Below are 23,818 nucleotides of genomic sequence, written 5' to 3' on the forward strand. Positions count from 1 at the left end.
ACAGAATCTTTGTCACTGGTCAGGGTCACAGGACATATTAAGTAAAAATTTTCTGTTCCAACCCAAGCAGTCACTGAGGCCAGGATTCTCCTCTAGCCGAGACTCAGTTCTGGATAATGTAGTGTTGTGGCATATTTTGAGAAGCCTTGTGCCTTGCCAGCAAGTGGATGGAGCAGTTATAACTCTGTGGGTGAGGGGAGGGGCCGGGCTGCCATGGAGTGGTAGGGCAGTCATTGTCCTAAGAGTTAAGGGAGCCCAGGGATGGTGGTGAGAGATGTGAAGGGGAGTAATGCACGTACGGGCTGCGAGAGAGGGGCAGTTTCCCTTGGAGCTCTTTTCTCCTTAGATCTGAGACTCTTCCTCTTCCCAAATCAGAGAGCAGTGCCGGAAGCCAGGGGACGGCAGCCATGTTTCAGACAGCGTGGTCCCAGGTGAGCCGGCTTCCTGACAGCTTTTCTTAGATCAGCTCTCAGAGAAGTCTATGCCAGACTCGGGCCTGACTTGGGTTCCCCTTTGCCAGGCAGCTGTGGATGTGTGTCTATGCGGGTGAGGGTGTGTTTGGGGAAAAGTGGTTTGAGGTGAGATGAGATTATCCCCAGTGGGAGATACCTTTGTCTACAGAGAGGACATGATTTTCAGAAGATCCCTTTAATTGCATGAGTTGGAAGCACTGCCAGTAAAATTTTCTGGGAGCTACAAATCCACATCAGTTTCTACAGATGAAGTCTACCAAGAGGCAGGTCTCCTGTGCCAGTAGTTTGCAACTGTCCTTGGAGGCCATGGAACTTAGAAGAATTTGGAAGACACCCTGGGGATGCTAGATGAGTAGAGCATGAATCTAGGAGGGGCAGGAGGAGGACTGCAAAACCAATGACATTAGGCAGTTCCGACAATTATTGGGGAAATAAAGGAGGACTGAGTAGTGCAGCAGAGGCTGTGGGGTGTGGAGCCAGAGAATTCTGTGTCATGTTTCCATGGTGTTTAAAATGCTTCCCAGCTCCCAGGAGAAACTGCACGGGTATTGGTTAATGGGCTTTTCTAGCTGTGTGGCCTCGGATTACTTCTAAACCTCTTTGGCTTCAGTTTCCTCAGTTGTAAAATGAGGAACGTAACAGTACCAGTCTCAGAAGTGAAAATGAAAAGTGATGATGCTTACAGAGCCTTAGCACAGTTTCTAGCACCTATTAAGCTCCCATAAATCTTAGCTATTATATAAAGACTATTTAAGTGACTAGTGCAAGGAAGTTTAATTAATGAATATGAATTGATTGCAACAAAGTAATACATTTGTTTAATGTATTTAAAAAAATATTAGTTCTTCCTTTTGGATTGCGGTTGCTGTCTAGATGATTCTGTTTGGTTTCAATATCTATTTATATGTGTAGTTACAAAAGGGACTGGGCTGGAGCAATGTGCAGCAGATGCCTAAGTGCAGGAGACTGGTTACATGGTGCGTGAAAGGCCCCCATCATTGGGCATTTGAGACAGCAGAGGAAAGTCTCTGGATACTGTAGCACATGTGGTTACAGAAGAGAAGCCATTCCTTTTACTGTGCAGGCCCTCTGTCATGTAGTTGAACTAATTGAAGATGCCTTTGTAATTAAAACCTTTCTGGGTAGAAGCACTGAATTTCTCCAGGTTGGGCCTGGAACACACATCCGGGTATATGGTGGGAAAGGGCTCTAAGGCTAAATGTTAATAGCTGTTTCCCTACACTGTGTCACACATTGGAGCCCAAGCAGCACTTGTATCTCTATAAACAGCACAAACTTGTAAGCACTTATTACGTGCCAGGCACTACTGTAAACACTTTGTCAGTCCATGAATTCATTTAATTATTATCCTTCAACAGCCCTTTGTGGTTGGTACCTCCATCATACCCATTTAACAATGAAACAGGCAAGGCAACTTGCTGCTGGTCCCACAGCTAGTAAGTGGTACAGCGGCCAGGTTTTTGGACCAGGTGCTCTATGCTCTCAACGCATACACATCTGGCGGTTGAAGTGATGGGCTCCACTCTTCCAATTTCCAATCCTCGCACATTGGTGTAGCCACAGAACCCAGGCCTCTTGGGCATATGTGGAGCAATGGTCCCCTCAGTACCTGGAAGGGCAACCAGAAGTAGTGAACGCCAGAGAACCCTGGGTAATTCCCAGGATTGAAACCATTCTGTGGCTTGAGCCAGCCGGCCTACATCCCCCGGAGGAGCTACCGAATGGGGGCGCTGCGGGACCCGAGCCTCCGGCCAGCAGCTCTGTCCTTTGCCATCTCCCAAAGTAGGGGCTGGACGGCTGCGGCTGCGATAGGGAACCACAGAGATGGGAAACTTCCCAGGTTCCTAGAGAGGAGGGGAGACGGTTACCGCACTTGCCGCTGAACCTGTTGGAAGCTTTCCCAGAGGCTGGCTGCAGTCCCATGCTTTCTCTTCGCTTGCACTGTGTGGGGTTAGTGGCTTCCTGGGATGCGGGTGCCGGTGTCCGGGTAACAGATTCCCTTTCCCCGGGTGTAGTACCGGGTTCTCCAAACCCTTTGCCTTTGTGGTGAGGGGGTAGCGGAATGGAAAGGGGCCGAGGCGGACAGAGGTATTTGCAGGGTGCGAGGCAGCATCACTCTTACCCGTACCTCTGTATTTTCCTTTCAGTGTCACATCTCAGGACCTGGAGGGCAGTGTGCGAAGCAGAGACGCCTGCCATGCTCCAGATCACCTGGCGCCCAGTGAGCGAGCATCCTTTCAGCCTCTGTGGCTCCCCTTCCCTGCCCTCTCACCCTTTTGATGTCAAAAGAGCAGGTGTCAGCTCTGCACCCAGATCCAGGTCCAGGCCTGTGGCTTCCGTTGTGCATCTGTCATTGTCGGGTGTGTTTGGGGGAAGGGGAGGAGTTAAGGGGAGTGGAGAAATGAGAATTCCCAAACTAAGACATAATCAAGATGGAAAAAACAAGTGAGTGTGGGGGATTGATTGGGATAGATTTGGCAGTTTGGGCTGAAAAATGGAAATGCACTAAAAAGTGGAAATCTGCATCACAGCATACAAGGAAGACCCTTTTCACTTCTGTCCACAAGATTGAAAAAGTCTTTGCTTGGATAAAGCAATTCTAGTAGTGTTTTTGTAGAATCCCAGGGCTCACCTCTCTGCTTGCCATCTCTCAGGAATTGCTGTCCTTCATTGCCTCATACCCAGTATCTTGAAAACCATTGTTTTATGTAACTTGTCTTATTTTGGTTCAGGCAGGAGGATAAATCTGTTCCCTTTGACTCCATCTAGATAAGAAGTGCACGTTTTTCCTCAGCATTTAAAAAACATAACTCCTTTTACTTTGCCATCTCGACTCCCAAGTCTTCATGTGTGTGTTGTTTTCCTTCTCTGAAAGCCTTTAGGATCTTTTTTTAAGTCTCTTTTTCTGAGGCTTCTCAGTGATGTGCTTTTGTGTAGGTATTTTTCATTCATTCCTTATATACTCTGGGGGTCCTCTCTCCTCCCTGGTGCTTTGAAACAGAATGTGTTACCAAGTTATAAATCAACTATACTTCAATCAGAAAACAAAAAAAAAAAACCCAAAACAAAAAACAAACTTCCTTTTAAATAAATAAAAAAAGAAAAAAGAATATTTTCCCAAGTTACAAAAAAGCAGTTCACACTTTAAAAATATCCAGAGCTCATCCTTTGTTCCGTGGTGTGAATCAGGCTCCTTTTTGTTTGCTTCCTCCCGCACCAGCAGTTAAGATTCAGCTTTCCCTTCTCTTCTGTGTCAGTTACCATTTATCCTTTCTCTGCCTTTCAAAATTCTGTTAATACCTCTAGTCTGATTTGACTCTTCTCCTGTTGGGCCTTTGTGTTCCAGTGACCTTAGCGGGATTAGGGAGGGAGTAGAGATCAGTACAAAAGTTCTGTGGGCTGTGTTTATACAGATTTCCCCTGTGCATGTTCACACAAAACCCACGTAGGGGAGAGGAGCCAGAGGGACCCATAGGCACACGGAGCAGGACACAGCAGAGTCGACACAGAGATCAGCAGGTGAAGGAAGGGCTGTTCGCTGGGGATGACCACAAGGGATGCAGTGAGTCTAGGGCTCCCCTATTGATGAGGGCAATGCTGGCTGAGGGCTGGCCCCTGCGGAGAGGGGTGTAGGGGGCTTGAGCACTGGACAGCTGTCCTCGGCAATAACACCAGCCCCAGTGAGTCTCTGCCCTTTACTTAGGCTCCTCTGCCCTCACACAGGGCTGGAGCAAGAACCTCTTGTTTCAGGAGCCAGTGACCTTTGAGGATGTGACTGTGTACTTCACCCAGAATGAATGGGTCATCCTGGATCCTGTGCAGAGGGCCTTGTACAGGGAGGTGATGCTGGAGAATTATGCAAATGTGACTTCCCTGGGTGAGATATCTTTTCTCCCTGCTCTTCTCTGCCTCTGCCCTTTGAGCATCCTGCCTTCTTTCTTCCTTTGACTTTGTGGGGTCTCTAATAACCCTTGTGGGCAGTTGCTCTGGAGGCTGAGCTCCCCAGAGGCTACTGGGTTGGGAGAGCCCTGGGTTCCCAGGTTTTGAAATCACTATCCTCTAACCCTGGGAGGGACTCTGCCCCATGCATGGAGGGAAATGAAGAGCTGTCAGGAGCTCACCAGAGCCTTTGCCTCCGTCTTCAAGTTCTCTGAATATTTGGAACTTGAGTAGAGGATTATTCCAAGACTCTGTCCTGCTTTGTGGGAATTTTCTGTCCTCTAAGATGCACAGGCTGACTTCACTTTGTTTCTCCTCACCTGGCTCACTGGAGAAAAAGAGGGCTGAGAGGTGACCTTGCTGCATGATTCCCTCTACCTTTGTTTTCCTGTTTCTTTCTCCCTGGGCAGCTTTTTCGTTCACCAGACCTGTTCTGGTCTCTCAGCTGGAGTGAGGGGAACTGCCATGGGGCCTTGATCCCTGGGAACCCGTGGGCAGGGAGGCCCTCAGAGGAGTCTGTCCAGGTGAGTATGAGACCCTACCTTTTTTGTGTAGCCTGCTTTCTTGTTTTCACATTTCAATATGCACAGTGTTTCTTCTCTTGTGAGACTGTTTTCATTCCTCTGGAATCGTTACATGTGGTGTTCTGCATTTATAGTGGTTGCCTCCCTCAAGTGAGGAAGGGCCCTTCTCTTCCAAGAAGGGTGTGGCTGCAAGATTTCTTTGCGTGTTCACATTTGCCTCTCCACCTCACTGCCAAGGGACACTGTCTGAGCAGCTCTTATCATCCCTGTCATGTGGAAACATTTTATTTTTCCATCAGTTTGTTTTTGCAAAGATGAGGATGTCAGCCACCTTATGAGGAAAATAGACTTCTGGGGGCCTGTCTGGCAATCTACGTATGCATAGGGTACATTATTTGTATGGGAAATTGAAGTATGTGTTCCCAAACACTAACTTAACAAATATTAAAAATTTATTTTTATAATGGAAATTTTCACACATATGTAGACACCAGCCAAATGCACCCAGTGTACCCCTCACCTCAACAGTCCACCTATATCCTGCCGTTCTTGTTTCATCTTCCCTCCATGGACACTTAAAAATATATGGATACCTCCCTGGTGATCCAGTGGGTAAGACTCCGCACTCCCAATGCAGGGGGCCTCGGTTAGACCCCTGGTCGGGGAACTAGATCCCACATGCATGCCGCAATTAAGAGTCCGCATGCCGCAACTAAGAAGTCTGCATGACGCAATGAAGATCCCCCGTGCCGCAACTAAGACCCAGTGCTGCCTAAATAAATAAATATTAAAAAAATATATATATATATATGTATTTTTTAATAGATGAACTTTTGAAGCAAAACTTGTAAATGAAAGGTGAATGGCTTCCTCATTTTGAGAGGTATTGATATGAGAATTAGAAATAACAACATAGTATATATATATATATGTGTATATATATATATATATATTTTGCCTTTGTTATTCTGCTTCACCCATTCTCTGCCTGTTAAAATTTCCTGTGCTCTTCAGACTCTTTACAGAAAATGTCCATTAATAACGCACATCGCAGGACTTCCCTCGTGGTCCAGTGGCTAAGACTCCGTGCTCCCAATGCAGGGGGCCTGGGTTTGATCCCTGCTCAGGGAACTAGATCCCACATGCCGCAACTAAGAGTTTGCATGCCACAACTAAACATCCCGCATGCTGCAACTAAAAGATCTCGCATGCCGCAACCAAGATCCCGCGTGCCACAACTAAGACACGGTGCTGCCAAATAAATATTAAAAAAAAATAATGCACATCGCTCCCCACCGCCTCCCCGCTCCAGCCTTGTGTGCTTTTCTGGATATGACCCCAAGACTTCAGGTTGTCTGGGTTAAAAAATATTTTCTAAACAGTTTGCTTGTAAACACATGAGGTTTTTCTCTGGCCCAGTGCTGATGATTATATTAGTTTTTCTTTTTTAGTTTAGGGTTTCACATTCCATATTGTTGTGTTAGACTGTATGTGCATCCTGTATAGAGTTTTAGGAAAAAGGACAACGATCGTTACGTGGTTGTCTCTAGAACTGATGTCCATCCTTGGAAGGGTTCTTCACATGTCCAGTGCTCTTTTCTTTTAGAGGCAAGCCTGCACGTCTTCCCCTTCCTTCTGTGGTGTTTGCCCTGCGTGGTCCCCTCAGCCACTGCATAGGAGCCTGCTGCTTTACTAGAGCCAACTTGATGACAGAGGTTGGGTCTCTCTCAAAGATTATGACATGGATAACATTTTAAAAAATAAGCAGCTCTTAAGGAATTTCAGCCCGTGGGACCTTTTGTGGGACTTGAGCTGTTCGACTGCCCCTTCTTCTCCACTCTCAGTGGTCTCTCACCTCGGGCTCTCCATTCATCACTTCTTTACATCTGCACTGATCCATCCGATCCACTTGGGAGACAGCAATTGGTCCTTCTGCCCTAGTGAACAGACTCTGCTGTTTTCCAGTCTTCACGCTCTTTACGGGAATGCTCCTGGCCTTGTTGGCCTCCCTGGCCTCTTTCACAGAGTTCCACTTGTGGGGCTCTGCTGCGTGGTGGTCTTTGATCATTTGGTGTACATATTGGAAAATATCCCCTTACTCAGGGCAAATCAGAACCACTTGAACCTATTCCCTCTTTAGCATAAGTATTTTCTTTTTGTGATATTGGGGGCTGACACTTGTATTTTCTTTTTATGATATCAGGCGGGGAGACCAGAAATGACAAGGAAGAATCAACGCCAAAAGAACACATTTCCAAAGAAGCAGAGTCCCACGGACTGACATTAGGAGGTCTGCCAGGGAATGTTCCCCAGCACCTTGGCTTCAGGAGCCACCTAGAACAGCACAGCCACGGGATGGTGAAGAGGACAAAGTCAAAGAGGAGAGATTTCACAGATGGGTCAACCAGGCATCAGGAGGCCTGTGCTGTGGAGAGCGGGGAGAAGTGTGAGAAACTGGGAAAATACATTAGTGTTAGCACACAACTCACTACAAATCAGACAATTTCTAGCGGTCAGCTATCTTATAAGTGTGGAAAATGTGACAGATGCTTCATTCGGATGGCAGACTTCCACAGACATCAGAGATGTCACACTGGTGAAAAGTCTTTTGAATGCAAAGAATGCGGAAAATACTTCAGATATAATTCCTTACTTATCCGGCATCAGGTAATCCACACTGGGAAGAAACCATTTAAATGCAAAGAATGTGGGAAAGGTCTCAGTTCAGACATGGCCTTGATTCAGCATCAGAGAATCCACACTGGAGAAAAGCCTTATGAGTGTCGGGAGTGCGGCAAGGCCTTCAGCTGCAGCCCCGTCTTCCTCCAGCACCAGAGGTTCCACACTGGAGAGAAGCTCCATGAGTGCGACGAATGTTGGAAAACTTCCAGCTGTTAGCTCAAGTTTCATCCTCCATCAGCGAATGCACACTGGGGAGAAACCCTGTGAATGTAAGGAGTGTGGGAAATGATTAAGCTCCAACACAGCCCTGACTCAGCATCAGCGGATCCACACTGGGGAGAAACCTTTTAAATGTAAGGAGTGTGGGAAGGCGTTCAATCAGAAAATCACCCTGGTTCAGCTTGAGCGTGGCCGCACTGGTGAGAAACCTTATGAGTGTAAGGTGTGTGGGAAAACCTTTAGCTGGTGTGGAAGATTCATCCTGCATCAGAAACTCCACGTGCAGAAGACATCTGTCCAAGAGTAGCACTCTCCACAGCTAGGCTCACAGTGCCTCTTCTTGTTTCTCCCCATCTTCATGCCTTTGATCAGTGTCATCACTGCATTTTCTGAACTGTGCTAATTCTATTTATTTATTTATTTATTTATTTATTTATTTATTTATGGCTGCATGGGGTCTTAATTGCAGCATGCAGGATCTTTCGTTGTGTCGCACCAGCTTCTCTCTAGTTGTGGCGTGGGCTCCAGAGTGTGCGGGCTCATTAGTTGTAGCTCACAGGCTTAGTTGCCCTGTGGCATGTGGGATCTTCGTTCCCTGACCAGGGATCGAACCCGCTTCCCCTGCGTTGGAAGGTGGATTCCTAACCACTGAACCACCAGGGAAGTCCCTAACTGTGCTAATTCTTAAACATATGCTGCTTCTCTCTGCATAACTGCAACGCGTGCTCCTCTGGCCTGTCCCACTAAGATGTTTAATTCAGACTCTCAGCTTGCATCATGAAACTTTCCTCAGGTTCTCTTAACCCTTGTTTCCCCAAGATGAACTCTCTTTACAGTTAGAAAAGACAAGAAACAAACCCCCAAACTTAAAAACATCAAAGGAAGGTTTTCAGATTGAAAGGATACACCAAGTGCCCAGCAAGATGGATTGGGGGGAAACCTACATCAAAGACCATCACTGTGAATGATCAAAGCACCAGGTTTAAAGAGAAGATGTTAAAACGTTTCTAGAGAGGGAAAACAAAAGATCAGGAGTAAGAATAGCATTGGATTTCTCAACAGCAACCTTGACAGTTAGATGACAATGGTGTATGCCTTTGACATTCTAAGGGAAATGATTTCCGCCAGAATTTTATACCCTCAAGTGTGGGTATAGAATAAAGACATTTCAGAGCTTGTACCTCTTAAAATTTTATCTCCCCTGCATCCTTTCTCAGATGTGCAACCCTAAACAAGGGTTAAGAAAAGGCAAGCTATGTGGACCCTCTATTAAAATCTGTATATTGGAAGTCTCTTAAACACAAAAACAGAGGGGCCCTGTCTGTGTGGAGCCATCTGCATCTTGGAAGCACAGTCCTAATAGGGTGCAGACTTCCAGAGACCTACCTTGGGTACAGTGCCCACCCTCACTACTTCTGACTCTGCAGTGACTCTTTGCTACTCAGTTGTAGTCTATGCCTTTGCAAAAATGGGGTGTTTGTACCCTTTGAATGAGATGCAAGGCCCTATTTGTCTTAAATTTGACCATCTCATTACTGTTCCAAGTGACCACCCATCAGCAAACATTCCCTTGCAATTTCATCTGGTTATTTTTTATGATCTGGAAGAAGCCACCATTATTTTCTGTTACCTGTGGTTACAAGAGAAGTAAATATGTTCTGTTGTAGCATCCACTCGTGCAGACAGCTTGACTTTGCCCACTGCAGGAAGCAGAGGGTAGTGGTTAATCATTCGGAGCCAGGCCAACTTTGGTATGAACCCAGGCGTGTGACCTTGGCTAAGTTACAGAAACTGCGCTAATTTCCTTATCTGTAAAATAGGGATGACCGTCTACCTCACAGGATTGTGCTGAGGATTAACTGCATTAATACACATAGAAGTAGTTAGAACAGTGACTGGAGCATAATAAAAGTGTTATTATCATAATGTTGTTGATAAGTTTTGACTTATGTATATACCAGTGAAACAATCACCACAATCAAGATAATAAACATAGCCATAACACCCGAAACTTCTCTTATGCCCCTTTGTAATCCCTTCGTCTTGGCTCTCCCCAAGCAAACACTGATCTGCTTTCTGTCACTGTGGGGGTTTTTTGTTCTTGTTTTTTGTTTTGTCTGTGCCTTGTGGCTTGTGGGATCTTAGTTCCACGACCAGGGATTGAACTTGGGCCCTTGGCAGTGAAAACATGGAGTCCTAACCACCAGACATCCAAGGAATTCCTTCTGTCACTTTGGATTAGCTTTCCTTTTCTAGGATTTTATACAAATGTTAACACCTTGTATGTATTCTTTTTGGTCTGGTGTCTTTCTCAGCATAATTTTTTTTTTTTTTTTTTTTTTTTTTTTTGCCAAATCCTAACCACTAGACCTTAAGGGAACTCGACTCAGTATAATTATTTTGAGATTCATCCATGTTGCATAATATCAGTGGTTCATTCCTTTCTATTGCTGAGTAGTATTCTACTATCGATATACCACCATCTATTTGTCCGTTCACCTCTTGATGGGCGTTTGGGTTATTTCCAGTTTTTGGCTATTACAAATAAAGCTGCTGTGAACATTTGTGTTCAAGTCTTTGTAAGGATGTACACTTTTATTTCTCTTAGGTAAACACCAGAAGTGGAATGGCTGAGTCATAAGGTATGTGTATATTTAACTTTTTAAGTATCTTCAGATTGTTTTACCAAGAAGTTGTGCCACTTTACCTTCCTATCAGCATTGTGTGAGAGTTCCATTTCTAATACATCTTTGCCTACACTTGAGATTGTTAGCATTTTTAATTTTAGCTATTATAATAAGTGTGTAATGCTATCTCATTAAGGTTTTAATTTGCTTTCCCTGATGACTATTGATGTTGAGCATGTTTTCATGTGCTTATTTACCTTCCATTTTGTCTTCTTTGGTAAAGTCTCTGTTTATATGTTTTGCCTATGTTTTTACTGGCTTTTCTTTTTATTGATCTTTGAGAGGTTTTTATATATTATAGATACAGGTCCTTTTTCATATATGTGATTTCCAAACATTTTCTTCCAGCCTGTGGTCTGTCTTTTCATTCTCTTAACAATATCTTTTGAAGAGCAGAAGCTTTTGATATTGATGAGGTCTAATTTATCAGTTTGTTCCTTTATGGATTGTGCTTTTAGTGGCATTTTAAAGAAATATTTGCCTTGCCCAATTTTACAAAGGCTTTTTCCTATTTTTCCTTCTAGGAGTTTTATAGTTTTAGATTTTACATTTAGTTCTGTCATCTATTTTCAATTAAACTTTGTATAGGGCATGAGGTATGGATCCAAGTTCCTTCCTCCCTCTCTCTCACGCTCCCTTCCTTTCCAGCACCATTGTCCATATATGTGTGGGTCTAGTTCTAGATTCTGTTTTGTTCCTGTTTGTTGATCTGTTTGTCCATCTTGTTGCCATTAACACACTGCATTAATTACTATAGTTTTTCTAAGTATCAAAGTCATACATTGTTAGTCCTCCTACTTTGTTTTCTGTTGTTTTGGCATTTCCAGGTCCTTTGCATTTCCATATGAATGTTAGAATCAGTTTGTCAATTTCTACAAAATATATCCTGGGATTTTGATTGAGATTGTATTGAATCTATAGATCAATTTTGGTATAATTGACATCTTAATTATATAGACTCTTTTGATTTGTGAACATTGTAAATCTCTCCATTTATTTAGATTTTTATTAATTTCAACAATATCTTGTAATTTTTACTGTATAGTAAGTAACTCCTGGGATAGAGTCATGTATACAGATATCTAGGGTCATTCTGTCTTCTAGCAGTGGGAGGCCAATTTCCCCTTTTAGCTCTGAAGTGCTTGGTGAGTAGGAACCATATATATGGAACTGTGTTCAGTAGACCTATCAGTGGTCAAAGAAAAAGTCTGTTCATGTTGGCAACCACACTGGCAAGAAGTGGTCACTAAAGTAAGGCTACTGTTGACGCATTGATTTTCAGAAGCATCGTCACTGTAGTGAGGCATTTGCTAATTAGCTGTTGTCCAGTGGGTAGGACTGTCATTGATTGGCTAGCTTTCAAGGGCATTTGTCACTGATTGGCTCATGTTCTGAAGATTGGGGCTGCCATTGATTTGATAACTCTCAGAAGCATAGTTGCAGGGGTCACCAAAGTGAGACTGTCACTGTCATTGGCTGTCTTAAGGGCAATTACTCGTTCGTGGCTTGGAACTTTGGTCAAAGAACAGTCTTTTCGTTTCTTGAATCTGAAAAACAGTCCTTTTAATGTTTCAATTCTCAGCCGCCGCTCCCCCCCCACTTCCTTTCCTCAGACAAACCTGCCGGAGAGACTGTAAGGGATTATCCAGATCTTCATTTGTGGAGGTATGATTGTTTTTTTCAGCCAGTGTTGAAATTTAAGTTACTTGCCAGTTAACTAGGCGGAATAGCTGTCAACTACAGAATTTTTGTACTCTATTGAAAAAAGCTAAACACAGGACATTTAGGGCATCCTGCCAAAGTCAATACAGGACAAAATCATTTAATATAGGACTTGTATATACAGGATGCCTGGCAACCTTAGTCACTGTTATTTTGGTTGTTAAATGAATCTGCCCTAAAAGGTCCCGCACACGCCTAGGTCCTAGGAAGGGAGAGGGCCTTAAAAAGGTAGATGGGGGCTTCCCTGGTGGCGGAGTGGTTGAGAGTCCGCCTGCCGATGCAGGGGACACGGGTTCATGCCCCGGTGCGGGAAGATCCCACATGCCGCGGAGCGGCTAGGCCCGTGAGCCATGGCCGGTGAGCCTACGCGTCCGGAGCCTGTGCTCCGCAACGGGAAAGGCCACAACAGTGAGAGGCCCGCGTACCGAGAAAAAAAAAAAAAAAAAAAAGGTAGATGGGAACCATGGTTCTCCTAACGGCTGCCCAGCCTAGAACCCAAGCAGGATGCCTGGCGTGGGCCTCTAGGAGATGACACAACAGAAGCCATTCTCCCCACCCCTGCACAGCCCAGGCTCCACGTGACCCAGGGAATAAAGGCGGCCGACAGCTGATGGGGCAGTCGGTTAACTGGGGCCCCACCTAGGTCTAGAGGCCGAGATCTGAGTAGAGCAAAGTGACATCAGCGCCCTCACAGCCCGCCCTCAATCGGCTCAGCGATTGAAGCACAGGGGCGGAGGCACCCGCCGCTAGCACAGCGGTGCGGCGCCCGCAAACGACGTCACGGGCAAGAGCCCGCCCTTATTCCCGCCCCCTAAGGTCACGTGAGGCCGCGCCGCGGGGACCACCGAGATGGGCTGCTTCCGGACGGCCTAGAGGGGCGTTCGACGCCCGTGCTCGGTTTCGTATCGGCTTTCGGAGACTCACCTCTTGGGGTTTTGAGGGGAACAGGCTTGGTTCAGGCGAGTTCTTCCTGCTAGTCTCTTCCGGCGCCAGCTTCCTCGCTTTCCTTAGCGGTTCGTCAGCACCCCGCCCCTGAACTCGCCTCTCTGACCCGGTGCTCGGGTGTCTGGGCCTCGCAGCAGCCGCCGAGGTGGCTGCGGGGCCTCCTAGAGCCCTGGTCAAGTCCCTTGCCCACCGAGGCGTGATCCTCTTTTTTGTCCTAAAGAAGTTGGCCCAATTGCCTCCCGTGCCCGGTACCGAAGTTTCTGATATTTGGGGTCTCCTGCTTCCTTGGGTGGAGAACCCGTTGGGGTCTCCTGTCATTGTCACCCACTGGAACACTTGAGTATTTTCGCTCAATCCAGATCCAGCTACCCCGTCTCCTTTCTCCAAAGGCACCCTTTTTGGGGTCAATGTCATGGTCCCTCTAAGCGCTTTTTTAGGTTTCTGTTTGTTCAGACCCAGCACTGTAGGGACGGGATTCGTCTTGGATCCCTAGGTCCGCTCAATGTGAAAGGGCCCCGGAACGCTCTTGGGCAGAGCAGGCAGGTGGTGGATTGTCCCGAGCACCAGGCAGTGCAATTTATGAGGGTTTGGGGCGATCAGCCAGAGCAGGGCTGATAGAGCCTCCTGCCAGTGCTCGAAAGAAAAGACGGAAGACTGTAGGCGGCTGTGGGTGACGTAGCACAGGGCCTATTGCACTCATGGTTCTTCTTCTCTTAGCTTTTAAGGTTCTTGCTCTTCCAAACCCAGAAGACAGTGCACGGAGCCAGGGAACATCAGCCATGCTCCAAACCACTTGGCCTCAGGTGAGCTGAGCTTCTTTTCAGTCTTTTAAAAATCACATTAGCTATCAGGTAGTCAGGAAAGGACCAAGAAGGCCTGACTTGGCCAGTATATGGTTTCCCTCTTGAGTCCATCCCAAGGGCTATGGTTGTAAATACGTGGTGGAGGAAATAAGAGTCTTGTGTGTACAGAGTGATGAGTTTGGATGAATAGGTTTAAGTGGAAAAAGGGGGACCCAAGCCAAGAAATTCCCCTTGAATGTGGAAATCCAGATCATGTTCTACAAATAAAAGTTGCCAGCACAGATACAGGAAACAGCCTTCCAAAGGGGAAATGAGTTGGGGTGGGGGATAAATTAGGAATGTGGGATTTAAAAAAAAAAAGGTTGCCTGCCGAGATCAGAGAAATTCTTTTTTTTTTAATAAATAAATAAATAATTTATTTTTGGCTGCGTTGGGTCATCGTTGCTGTGTGCGGGCTTTCTTTAGTCGCGTCGAGTGGGGGCTACTCTTCGTTGTGGTGCGCGGGCTTCTCATTGCGGTGGCCTCTCTTGTTGCGAAGCGTGGACTCTAAGTGCGCGGGCTTCAGTAGTTGTGGCACGTGGGCTCAGTAGTTGTGGCTCACAGGCTCTAGAGCACAGGCTCTAGTAGTTGTGGCGCACGGGCTCAGCTGCTCCGCGACATGTGGGATCTTCCCGGACCAGGGCTCGAACCCGTGTCCCCTGCATTGGCAGGCGGATTCTTAACCACTGTGCCACCAGGGAAGCCCCAGAGAAATTCTTTATTGAAGAGATTGCTCCACAAGTAGTAGATGTATCCCAGAGAGACCAGCATTGTTTTTTCCATATGTGCTTTCTAAATGCTAGGTGCATAGTACTGAATAATGCAGACAGGTTCCCTTTTCTCATGGAGGGTACTTTTACCAAAAACAAATAAGTTACCATAATTACCTGTTGCTAAAGTACAGTGCTTCGTAAAAGTGTGGTCCATAGGTGGGCAGCATCAGGATCACCTGGGTGCTCATTAGAATTGCAAATTGTTAGTCCCACTCTAGACTTGGAGTCAGATTGGTGAGGAGGGTAGGGTAAGTGGGGTCAGGAATCTGTTGTAACAAGCTCTCCAGGTGATTCTTAACGCACCTTCTCAAATTTGAGAAGCCCCAAGGAAGCTACCTTTGAAGGTAGTGGTCAGGGAAGCCCTCATGGAAGTGGTCACATGACATTGAGACCTCAAGGATGAGGTAGAAATAGTCTTGGAAACTACTGGAGAAAGAAGTAAAAAAGAACTTTCCAGAGAGGACAGCAAATGCATCGGCCCTGGGCTGGGAGAGAAAGCTGGGTGTACTCTGGAGACAGGGAGAGGTCAGAGGAAGTAGTTCATTGTGAGGTGGGACAGCTAGGCACATGGCTTGGAGGTCACTGTGAAGATTTTGGTTTCTATTCTGGGTTCAGTAGGAAGACACTAAAGGATTTTAAGCAGGGGAGCTGAAAGGGATGGATTTATATATTAAAAAGGTTTTCAGCCTGTAGTGGTGCATTGGTTGCAGAAGAGTGTGAGTCAGGATGATATTGCAGTCCAGGTAAGAGATTAAGTATTGCTCTCCCTGCCCCTTTCCCTTTCTTTTTTAGTAGACTTTATTTTTTTAGAGAAGTTTTAGGTTCATAGCAAAATTGAGCAAAAAGCACAGAGTCCCCATATGCTTCCTGGCTCCACACATGCAGAGCCTCCATCATTATCAGAGTGGTACATTAGTTACAACTGATGATCCTACATTGACACATCATAGTCACATAAAGTCCATAGCTTGCATTAGGGTTCACTCTTTTTTTTAGTAGATTTAGTTTATTTATTTAATTTATTCTTTGGCTGCGTTGGGTCTTCATTGCTGCACGCGGGCTTTCTCTAGTTGCAGCGAGCGGGGGCTACTCTTTGTTGCATTGCGAGGCCTTCTCATTGCAGTGGCTTCTCTTGTTTTGGAGCACAGGCTGTAGGAGCACAAGCTTCAGTAGTTGTGGCACACGACCTTCAATAGTTGTGGCTCGTGGGCTCTAGAGTGCAGGCTCAGTGGTTGTGGCACACGGGCTTAGTTGCTCCACGGCATGCGAGATCTTCCTGGCCAGGGCTCGAACCCATGTCCCCTACTATTATTGTAGTATCATACAGAGCCTCTTCAAAGGCTCTAAAAATCCTCTGTGTTCTGCCCTCCCTTCCTGGCAACTATTGATCTTTTTGCCTTTTCCAGAATGTTGTGTAGTTGGTATCATACCTTTTCATTTTGGTTTTATTCATTTAGCAGTATTCATTTAAGGTCTTGTGTGACTTTTCATGGCTTGATAGCTTATTTCGTTTTAGTGCTGAGTAATATTCCATTGACTGTACCACAGTTTATTTCTCCATTCACCTACTGAAGGACATATTGGTTGCTTCCAAGTTTTGGCAATTATGAATAAAGCTGCTGTAAACATCCTTGTGCAGGTTTTTGTGTGGACGTAAGTTTTCAACTCATTGGGAAGATACCGAGGAGCATGATTGCTGGATCATATGGTAAGAGTATGTTTAGTTTTGTAAGAAGCTGTTAAACGTCTTCCAGAGTGGCCACACCAGTTTGTATTCCTGCCAGCAATGAATGAGTGTTTATGTTGCTCCACATCCTTGTCAGCATTTGGTATTGTCAGTGTCTTGGATTTTGGCCATTCTCATAGATGTGTAGTGGTATCTCATTGATTTAATTTGCATTTGCCTGAAGACATATGTTGTAGAGCAGGGGTCCCCAACCCTGAGGCCAAGGACTGGTACTGGACTGGTCCTGTTAGGAACCAGGCTGCACAGCAGAAGGTAAGCGGCGATCAAGCGAAGCTTCATCGGCCGCTCCCCATCGCTCACATTACCGCCTGAACCACCCCCAACACCCCCGTCCAGTCCGTGGAAAAATTGTCTTCCACGAAGCTGGTCCCTGGTTAGGGACTGCTGTTGTATAGCATCTTTTCATATACCTGTTTGCCATCTGTATAACTTCTTTGGTGAGGTATCTGTTCAGGTCTTTTGCCCATTTTTTGAATCGGGTTGTTCATTTTCTTATTGAGTTTTAAGAGTTTTCTATATACTTGGGATAATAGTCCTTTATTATGTCTTTTAAAATATTTTCTCACTATCTATGGCTTGTAGTCTCGTTTTCTTGAAGTATTGTCCTTTTAAGGTAGGGTTTAATTCCCCCTCATCATTTCTTTCAAAAATGTATTTCCTTCAAAACCTTCTCAGCTAGTCTTTCACACTTACTTTTTTCAGATTACTCAAAATGATCCCCTACCCCTGTATAAATCTCATTGATTTTTTTGGTGGGGGAGTGGATTGTTTTGAATTCCTAGGCAAAATTGGGGTAATTGACTTCTTTACAAGTTTGATTCTTCCCATTCAGAAACACTGTATGTTTCAATTTATTCAGTTCCTCTTTTATTTATTTTGATAAACATTTAGTTATCTTGTCTTGGTTTTGCAGGTTTTTGTTAGGTTGGTTCTTAGCTATTTTCATATGAATGGCATCTTATTTTCTCTTTTTTTGTCTTCTAATTGTTTATGGTGGTATTTAGGAAAGGTAATCTTTTTTGTTCACTTATCCTATATCTAGCTAACTTAATGAATTATTTTGTCAGTTTTAAATGTTTTTTGTTTATTCTCCTGCGTCTTGATATTTTTTAGGCAGATAGCTATTTCATCTGCAAGCAAAGATGTTTATGTTTCTTTCCTATATTTATGCTCCTCCTCCAGTCTTTCACAGAAAGTTGAACCTCAGTGCCTGGTGAATTATCAACTTTAATGGATGTGCTCTGGCACTTCACTGTTAAGGTGGTATTTGCTGTTGTTTTCTGACCTTCTTCATAAGTATAAAAATTTTTATTGGTGATCAAACCATTTTTGAAATTAATTCTTGCAGCAAATTCATATTAATCATCTTGCATCTGCCAGGCAAATGTACTGTGTGCTAGTAAACCAATAATGAACAAAACAGAATCCTTGCCTCATGACTTACAACCTGGTGGGGGGAGATAGACAATAAAAGTATAATTTGTCAGATGATGAAAAATACTGTGGAGAAAATTAAAATAAGTTGAGGTACGTAGGGACCATCCATAGGAGGAAGAAGAATGTATCAACAACCTAACTGTCTTGAAAAAGTAAGTTCTCCTTTAATAATAGGCATTTTTTTGGACTTATGATACCTGGGGTTATTTGACAGCAGATGGGAAGAACAATTTGGGGAGGAAGATGGTACTGGGTGGAGAAAGTTGTGAGAACAGCTCTGAAGATGTGAGGGAGTGAGGTTTGACTTGCTGCACGCAGAGGTGAACTTTGGTTTACCTGTGAGCCTGTGGTCGCTGTCGTCAGAAGCCCTTTAATGCCTTGTTGTTGAAGCAGTGATTACTCACAGGACATCATGGTTCTGTCTGATGTTTGGATTTGGGGCTCAAGCTATTTGGGGGGCCCTTTGAGCCTCGTCATTGCCCAGCTTAAGGGTCAACTCTCCCTTTGAGAAGTTTCTAAATTTGTTCTTCTCTCAACGTTTGCTTTTGAACTGAGTTCCTTAGTTTTTGTTTAAAAAGGACCCCCTAAGAAAGACCTAAGTGTAGTGCCAGTAGAGTGGCTGGGAGCAGTTTAAGTTGCCAGCATTTATGCTTGGGGCATGTTTCTTCCCTGCTTCCCCCAGGAGCAGTTGTGAGAGCATTCCCTTCTCCCTGTCTCCTCTGCTGACTCCAGTGCACAGGCTGCCAGGAGAGACTGGGACACTCAAAGAGTAAGGGCTTAGCTGAGCCCCTGTGGGTAGGTGTCTTCCTTTTCATTGGACTGCATAGGGTGGTGAGAATCTCCTAGGAGACGGAATCATCTGTGGGGTCATGAAGGTGAGAAGGTGCAGAAGGCAGGAAACCCCTCCAGGCTGAGCCCAGTCTCTGTGGTCTGCACTGTGCTGTCTATAGAAGCAGAGAAGGTAGCCAGTGGACACCATTAGAAACTGCTCCTACATCTCATGGAAGATGCAGAGGCTCTGGCTCCTAGGATGGTGTGTGCGGTTTTGAAATAGCTAGCTGATCCCTCAGTGTAGATTGGGGGAGGGGCCCCACGTGGCCTGGAGGGAGCACAGTAAAGATGGCTTGATAGGTAATTTTGGAAGTTGGGTTTGAAAAGATGTTCTCCAAAGATGGGGCAACACCAGGTTATGATGAGGTTCAGGGGTTAGCTATGTGTTCGGAGAAGTTCGTGAGCCCCGTGTCGGAGGCAGCATGCTATGTGGGAAGAGCCCAGGTTTGCTGTTTGACAGGTTTGGGTTGAAGTCCCAGCTGTGTCACTTCCTGGCTGTGTGATCTTGGGCAAAGTAATGAATTTTTCTGAATCTTAGTTTCATCCTTTGAAAAATGGGAGTAACAACTCTGACTTCATATATATGTTGTAAAGAGTAAATGAAAGACAAGATTTTTTTGATGTGGACCATTTTTAAAGTCTTTATTGAATTTGTTACAATATTGCCTCTGTTTTATGTTTTTGGTTTTTTGGCCACGAGGCTTGTTGGATTTTAGCTCCCTGACCAAGGATTGAACCCGCACTCACTGCGTTGGAAGGCGAAGTCTTAACCACTAGACCACAAGGGAAGTCCCAAAGACAAGATTTAAAAGTACCCACCCAATGGGGCTTCCTGGTGGCGCAGTGATTAAGAATCCGCCTGCTAGTGCAGAGGACATGGGTTCGAGCCCTGGTCCGGGAAGATCCCACATGCTGGGGAGTACCTAAGCCCATGCGCCACAACTACTGAGCCTGCACTCTAGAGCCTGCAAGCCACAACTCCTGAGCCCACGTGCCACAACTGAAGCCCATGTGCCTAGAGCCTGTGCTCCACAACAAGAGAAGCCACTTTCCAGCATTTATTGTTTCTAGAGTTTTTGATAATGGCCATTCTGACCAGTGTGAGGTGATACCTCATTGGAGTTTTGATTTGCATTTCTCTAATAATTAGTGATGTTGAGCATCTTTTCATGTATCTCTAGGCCATCTGTATGTCTTCTTTGGTGAAATATCTACTTAGGTCTTCTGCCCATTTTTTAATTGAATTGTTTGTTTTTTTGATATTGAGCTCCATGAGCTGTTTGTATATTTTGGAGATTAATCCTTTGTCCATTGTTTCATTTGCAAATATTTTCTCCCATTTGGAGGGTTGTCTTTTCATCTTGTTTATGGGTTCCTTTGCTGTGCAAAACCTTTTTTTTTTTTTTTTTTTTTTGCAGTACACGGGCCTCTCACTGTTGTGCCCTCTCCCGTTGCGGAGCACAGGCTCTGGACGCTCAGGCTCAGTGGCCATGGCTCACGGGCCCAGCTGCTCCGCGGCATGTGGGATCTTCCCGGACTGGGGTACGAACCCATGTCCCCTGCATCGGCAGGTGGATTCTCAACCACTGCGCCACCAGGGAAGCCCTGTGCCAAACCTTTTAAGTTTAATTAGGTCCCATTTTGTTTATTTTTGTTTTTCTTTCCATTACTCTAGGAGGTGGGTCAAAAAAGATCTTGCTGTGGTTTATGTCAGAGTGTTTTTCCTATGTTTTCCTCTAAGAGTTTTATAGTGTCCGGTCTTGCATTTAGGTCTTTAATCCATTTGGAGTTTATTGTTGTGTATGGTGTTAGGGAGTGTCCTAATTTCATTCTTTTACATGGAGCTGTCCAGTTTTCCCAGCACCACTTATTGAAGAGGCTGTCTTTTCTCCATTGTATGTCTTGCCTCCTTTGTCATAAATTAAGTGACCGTATGTGCGTGGGCTTAACTCTGGGCTTTCTATCCTGTGGGTCTTTTTCTTCTCTTGTGTCTCCTGCCTAGAGAAGTTTCTTTAGCATTTGTTGTAAAGTTGGTTTGGTGGTACTGAATTCTCCTAGCTTTTGCTTGTCTGAAAAGCTTTTGATTTCTCTGTCGAATCTGAATGAGTTCTTTGCTGAGTAGAGTAATCTTGGTTGTAGATTTTTCTCTTTCATCACTTTAAGTTTATCATGCCACTCTCTTCTGGTCTGCAGAGTTTCTGCTGAAAAATCAGTTGATAACCTTATGGTGATTCCCTTGTATGTTATTTGTTGCTTTTCCCTTGCTGCTTTTAATTTTTTTTTCTTTGAATTTAATTTTTGTTAGTTTGATTAATATGTGTCTTGGTGTATTTTTCCTAGGGTTTATCCTGTATGGGACTCTCTGCTTCCTGGACTTGGGTGACTATTTCCTTTCCCATGTTAGGGAAGTTTTTGACTATAATCTCTTCAAATATTTTCTCAGACCCTTTCTTTTTCTCTTCTTCTTCTGGGACCCCTATAATTCGAATGTTGGTGTGTTTAGTGTTGTCCTAGAAGTCTCTGAGATTGTCTTCAATTCTTTTCATTCTTTTTTCTTTATTGTGCTCCTTGGCAATTTATTTCCACCATTTTGTCTTCCAGCTCACTTATTCATTCTTCTGCCTCAGTTATTCTGTTATTGATTCCTTTTAGTGTATTTTTAATTTCAGTTATTGTGTTGTTCACCTCTGTTTGTTTGTTCTTTAGTTGTTCTAGATCTTTGTTAAACAGTTCTTGTATTTTCTCAGTCCTTGCCTCCATTCTATTTCTGAGATTCTGGATCATCTTTACTATCATTACTCTGAATTCTTTTTCAGGTAGATTGCCTATTTCCTCTTCATTTATTTGGTCTTGTAGGTTTTTACCTTGTTCCTTCATGTGTGACATATTTTTCTGCCATTTCCTTTTTTTATTTTCCTTTTTTTTTGTGAGTGGAATTGTGTTCCTGTCTCACTGGTTGTTTGGCCTGAGGCTTCCAACACTGGAGTTTGTAGGCTGTTAGGTAGAGCTGGGTCTTGGTGCCAAGATGAGGACCTCTGGGAGACCTCACTGCGATGACTATTCTCTGGGGTCTGCGGTTCTCTGTTAGCCCAGTGGTTCAGACTCGGAGCTCCCACCGCAGGAGCTTCAGCCCGACTCCCAGCTCGTGAACAAGATCCCGCAAGCTGTGCAGGGTGGTGCAAAAAAAAAAAAAAGAAAAAAGAAAAAGAACAGTAACAAAGTAAAAAATAAAATTAAACTAGGAAGCTAACAGATATGTTAGAAAAAATATAAAAATAAAAATATAGATGAAACAACAACCAGAAGGTAAAACAGAACCATAATAGTAAAAACAAGGTGTAGGAAAAAAAAAAAGATGGAAAAGGCCTTGGCTCTGGAAGGCATGGCCTAAGCAGGGGCGAGGTTTGGGTGGTGGGCAGGGCCTATGCTTAGGACCCACAGGGCTGGAAAAGGCCCTGACGGGGGTGGGGGGTGGGGCTTAGGCTCAACAGAACAGAAGGGGCCCAGGCGTACCCCCCACCTCTGGTTTCAGAGGGTGGGTGACCCCGCTTGGGAGCTCAGCAGCATCCTGGGCCCGAGTGGGCAGGGCAAACGCCCTCGCTCCTCTCCTGCTCCTCCAGTCCCAGAGGGCCCCTCCTGCCTGCCTCTCCTGTTCTCCCCGGTCTCCCTCCCCAGGACCGATGCGGCCTGGAGTGGGCTTTGGAGGGCTGGGGAATCAGCCTGGGAACTTAGCAGTCTCCGTGGGCCCGAGTGGGTGGTGCAAACGCCCTCCGCCCCTCTCTTGCTCCTCTGGTCCTGGAGATTGGGCAGGGGAAACACTGGGTGTGCTCCCCATGATCTGAGCCCCTGAGGGTCCCACTAGTCATGGGACCCCCTCCCGCCTCTCAGCCACCCTTCAGGGCTGCCGGTCCTATCTAGCCTCCACCTCTCCTCCCCGCTCAGTACCCCCACGTCCTACCGGTTCACTTGGGGCTTATTCCCATCTCCTTGGGCATCAGGGTCCCCCACCAGCGTCTGGCAGGCGCCCTAGTTGTGGGGAGAGGCAAACTCTGCATCTTCCCACACCACCATCTTCCTGATGCTTCCTAATTTTTATTTTATTATGGAGTATAGTTGATTAACGATGTTGTGTTAGTTTCAGGTGTACAGCAAAGTGATTCTGTTACACAAGTATCTTTTCCTTTTCAAATTCTTTTCCCATTTAGGTTATTACAGAATATTGAGCAGAGTTCCCTGTGCTATACATTGGGTCCTTGTTGGATATGTTTTAAATATAGCAGTGTGTACATGTCAATCCCAAACTCCCAATCTGTCCCTTCCCCCTACCGCCAGTCCCCTGGTAACCATAAGTTCATTCTCTAAGTCTGTGAGTCTGTTTCTGTTTTGTAAATAAGTTAATTTGTATTTTTTTTTTAGATTCTGCATATAAGCAATATCATATGGTATTTGGCTTTCTCTGTCTAACTTACTTCACTTAGTATGATAATCTCCAGGTCCATCCATGTTGCTGCAAATGGTACTATTTCATTCTTTTTAATGGCTGAATAATATTCCATTGTATATATGTACCACATCTTCTTCATTCATTCTTCTCTCAATGGACATTTAGGTTGCTTCCATGTCTTGGCTATTGTAAACAGTGCTGCAGTGAACATTGGGGTGCATGTGTCCTTTCGAACCATGTTTTTCTCCAGATATATGCCCAGGAGTGGGATTGCTGGATCATATGGTAGCTCTATTTTTAGTTTTTTAAGGAACCTCCATACTGTTCTCCATAGTGGCTCTTACAAATTTACATTCCCACCAGCAGTGTAGTGGGTTCCTTTCTGTCCACACCCTCTTCAGCATTTATTGTTAGTAGATTTTTTGTTAATGGCCATTCTGATTGGTATGAGGTGAATCTCATTGTAGTATTGATTTGCGTTTCTCTAATAATCAGAGGTGCTGAGCATCTTTTCATGTGCCTCTTGGCCATC

At 44.9% G+C, this 23,818-nt stretch overlaps 2 protein-coding genes across 8 annotated transcripts in view; both read left to right on the forward strand.

The window, feature by feature from the left end:
- Window positions 1-9,784, forward strand: part of ZNF619 (zinc finger protein 619) — a 26,347-nt gene extending 16,563 nt beyond the window's left edge. Inside the window, 5 exon segments of the mRNA XM_060308316.2 lie at window positions 376-431; window positions 2,157-2,276; window positions 4,198-4,371; window positions 7,161-7,834; window positions 7,836-9,784. Of these exon segments, the coding sequence (XP_060164299.2) occupies window positions 376-431; window positions 2,157-2,276; window positions 4,198-4,371; window positions 7,161-7,834; window positions 7,836-8,165 (1,354 nt within the window). The 3' untranslated portion in view covers window positions 8,166-9,784.
- The window catches only part of LOC115846922 (zinc finger protein 621), a 21,798-nt gene continuing 5,795 nt past the window's right edge, over window positions 7,816-23,818 (forward strand). Inside the window, exons 1-4 of one of the 7 annotated variants that reach the window (XM_060307695.2) lie at window positions 7,816-7,992; window positions 10,467-10,500; window positions 12,159-12,210; window positions 13,930-14,015. In XM_060307695.2, coding sequence (XP_060163678.1) covers window positions 13,992-14,015 — 24 coding nt within the window. In that variant the 5' untranslated portion in view covers window positions 7,816-7,992; window positions 10,467-10,500; window positions 12,159-12,210; window positions 13,930-13,991. The other 6 variants (XM_060307697.1, XM_030846217.3, XM_060307696.2 and 3 more) reach the window with 6 other exon arrangements.

This window comes from Globicephala melas, chromosome 11 (genome assembly GCF_963455315.2).
Source record: "Globicephala melas chromosome 11, mGloMel1.2, whole genome shotgun sequence".
Classification (NCBI taxonomy): domain Eukaryota; kingdom Metazoa; phylum Chordata; class Mammalia; order Artiodactyla; family Delphinidae; genus Globicephala; species Globicephala melas.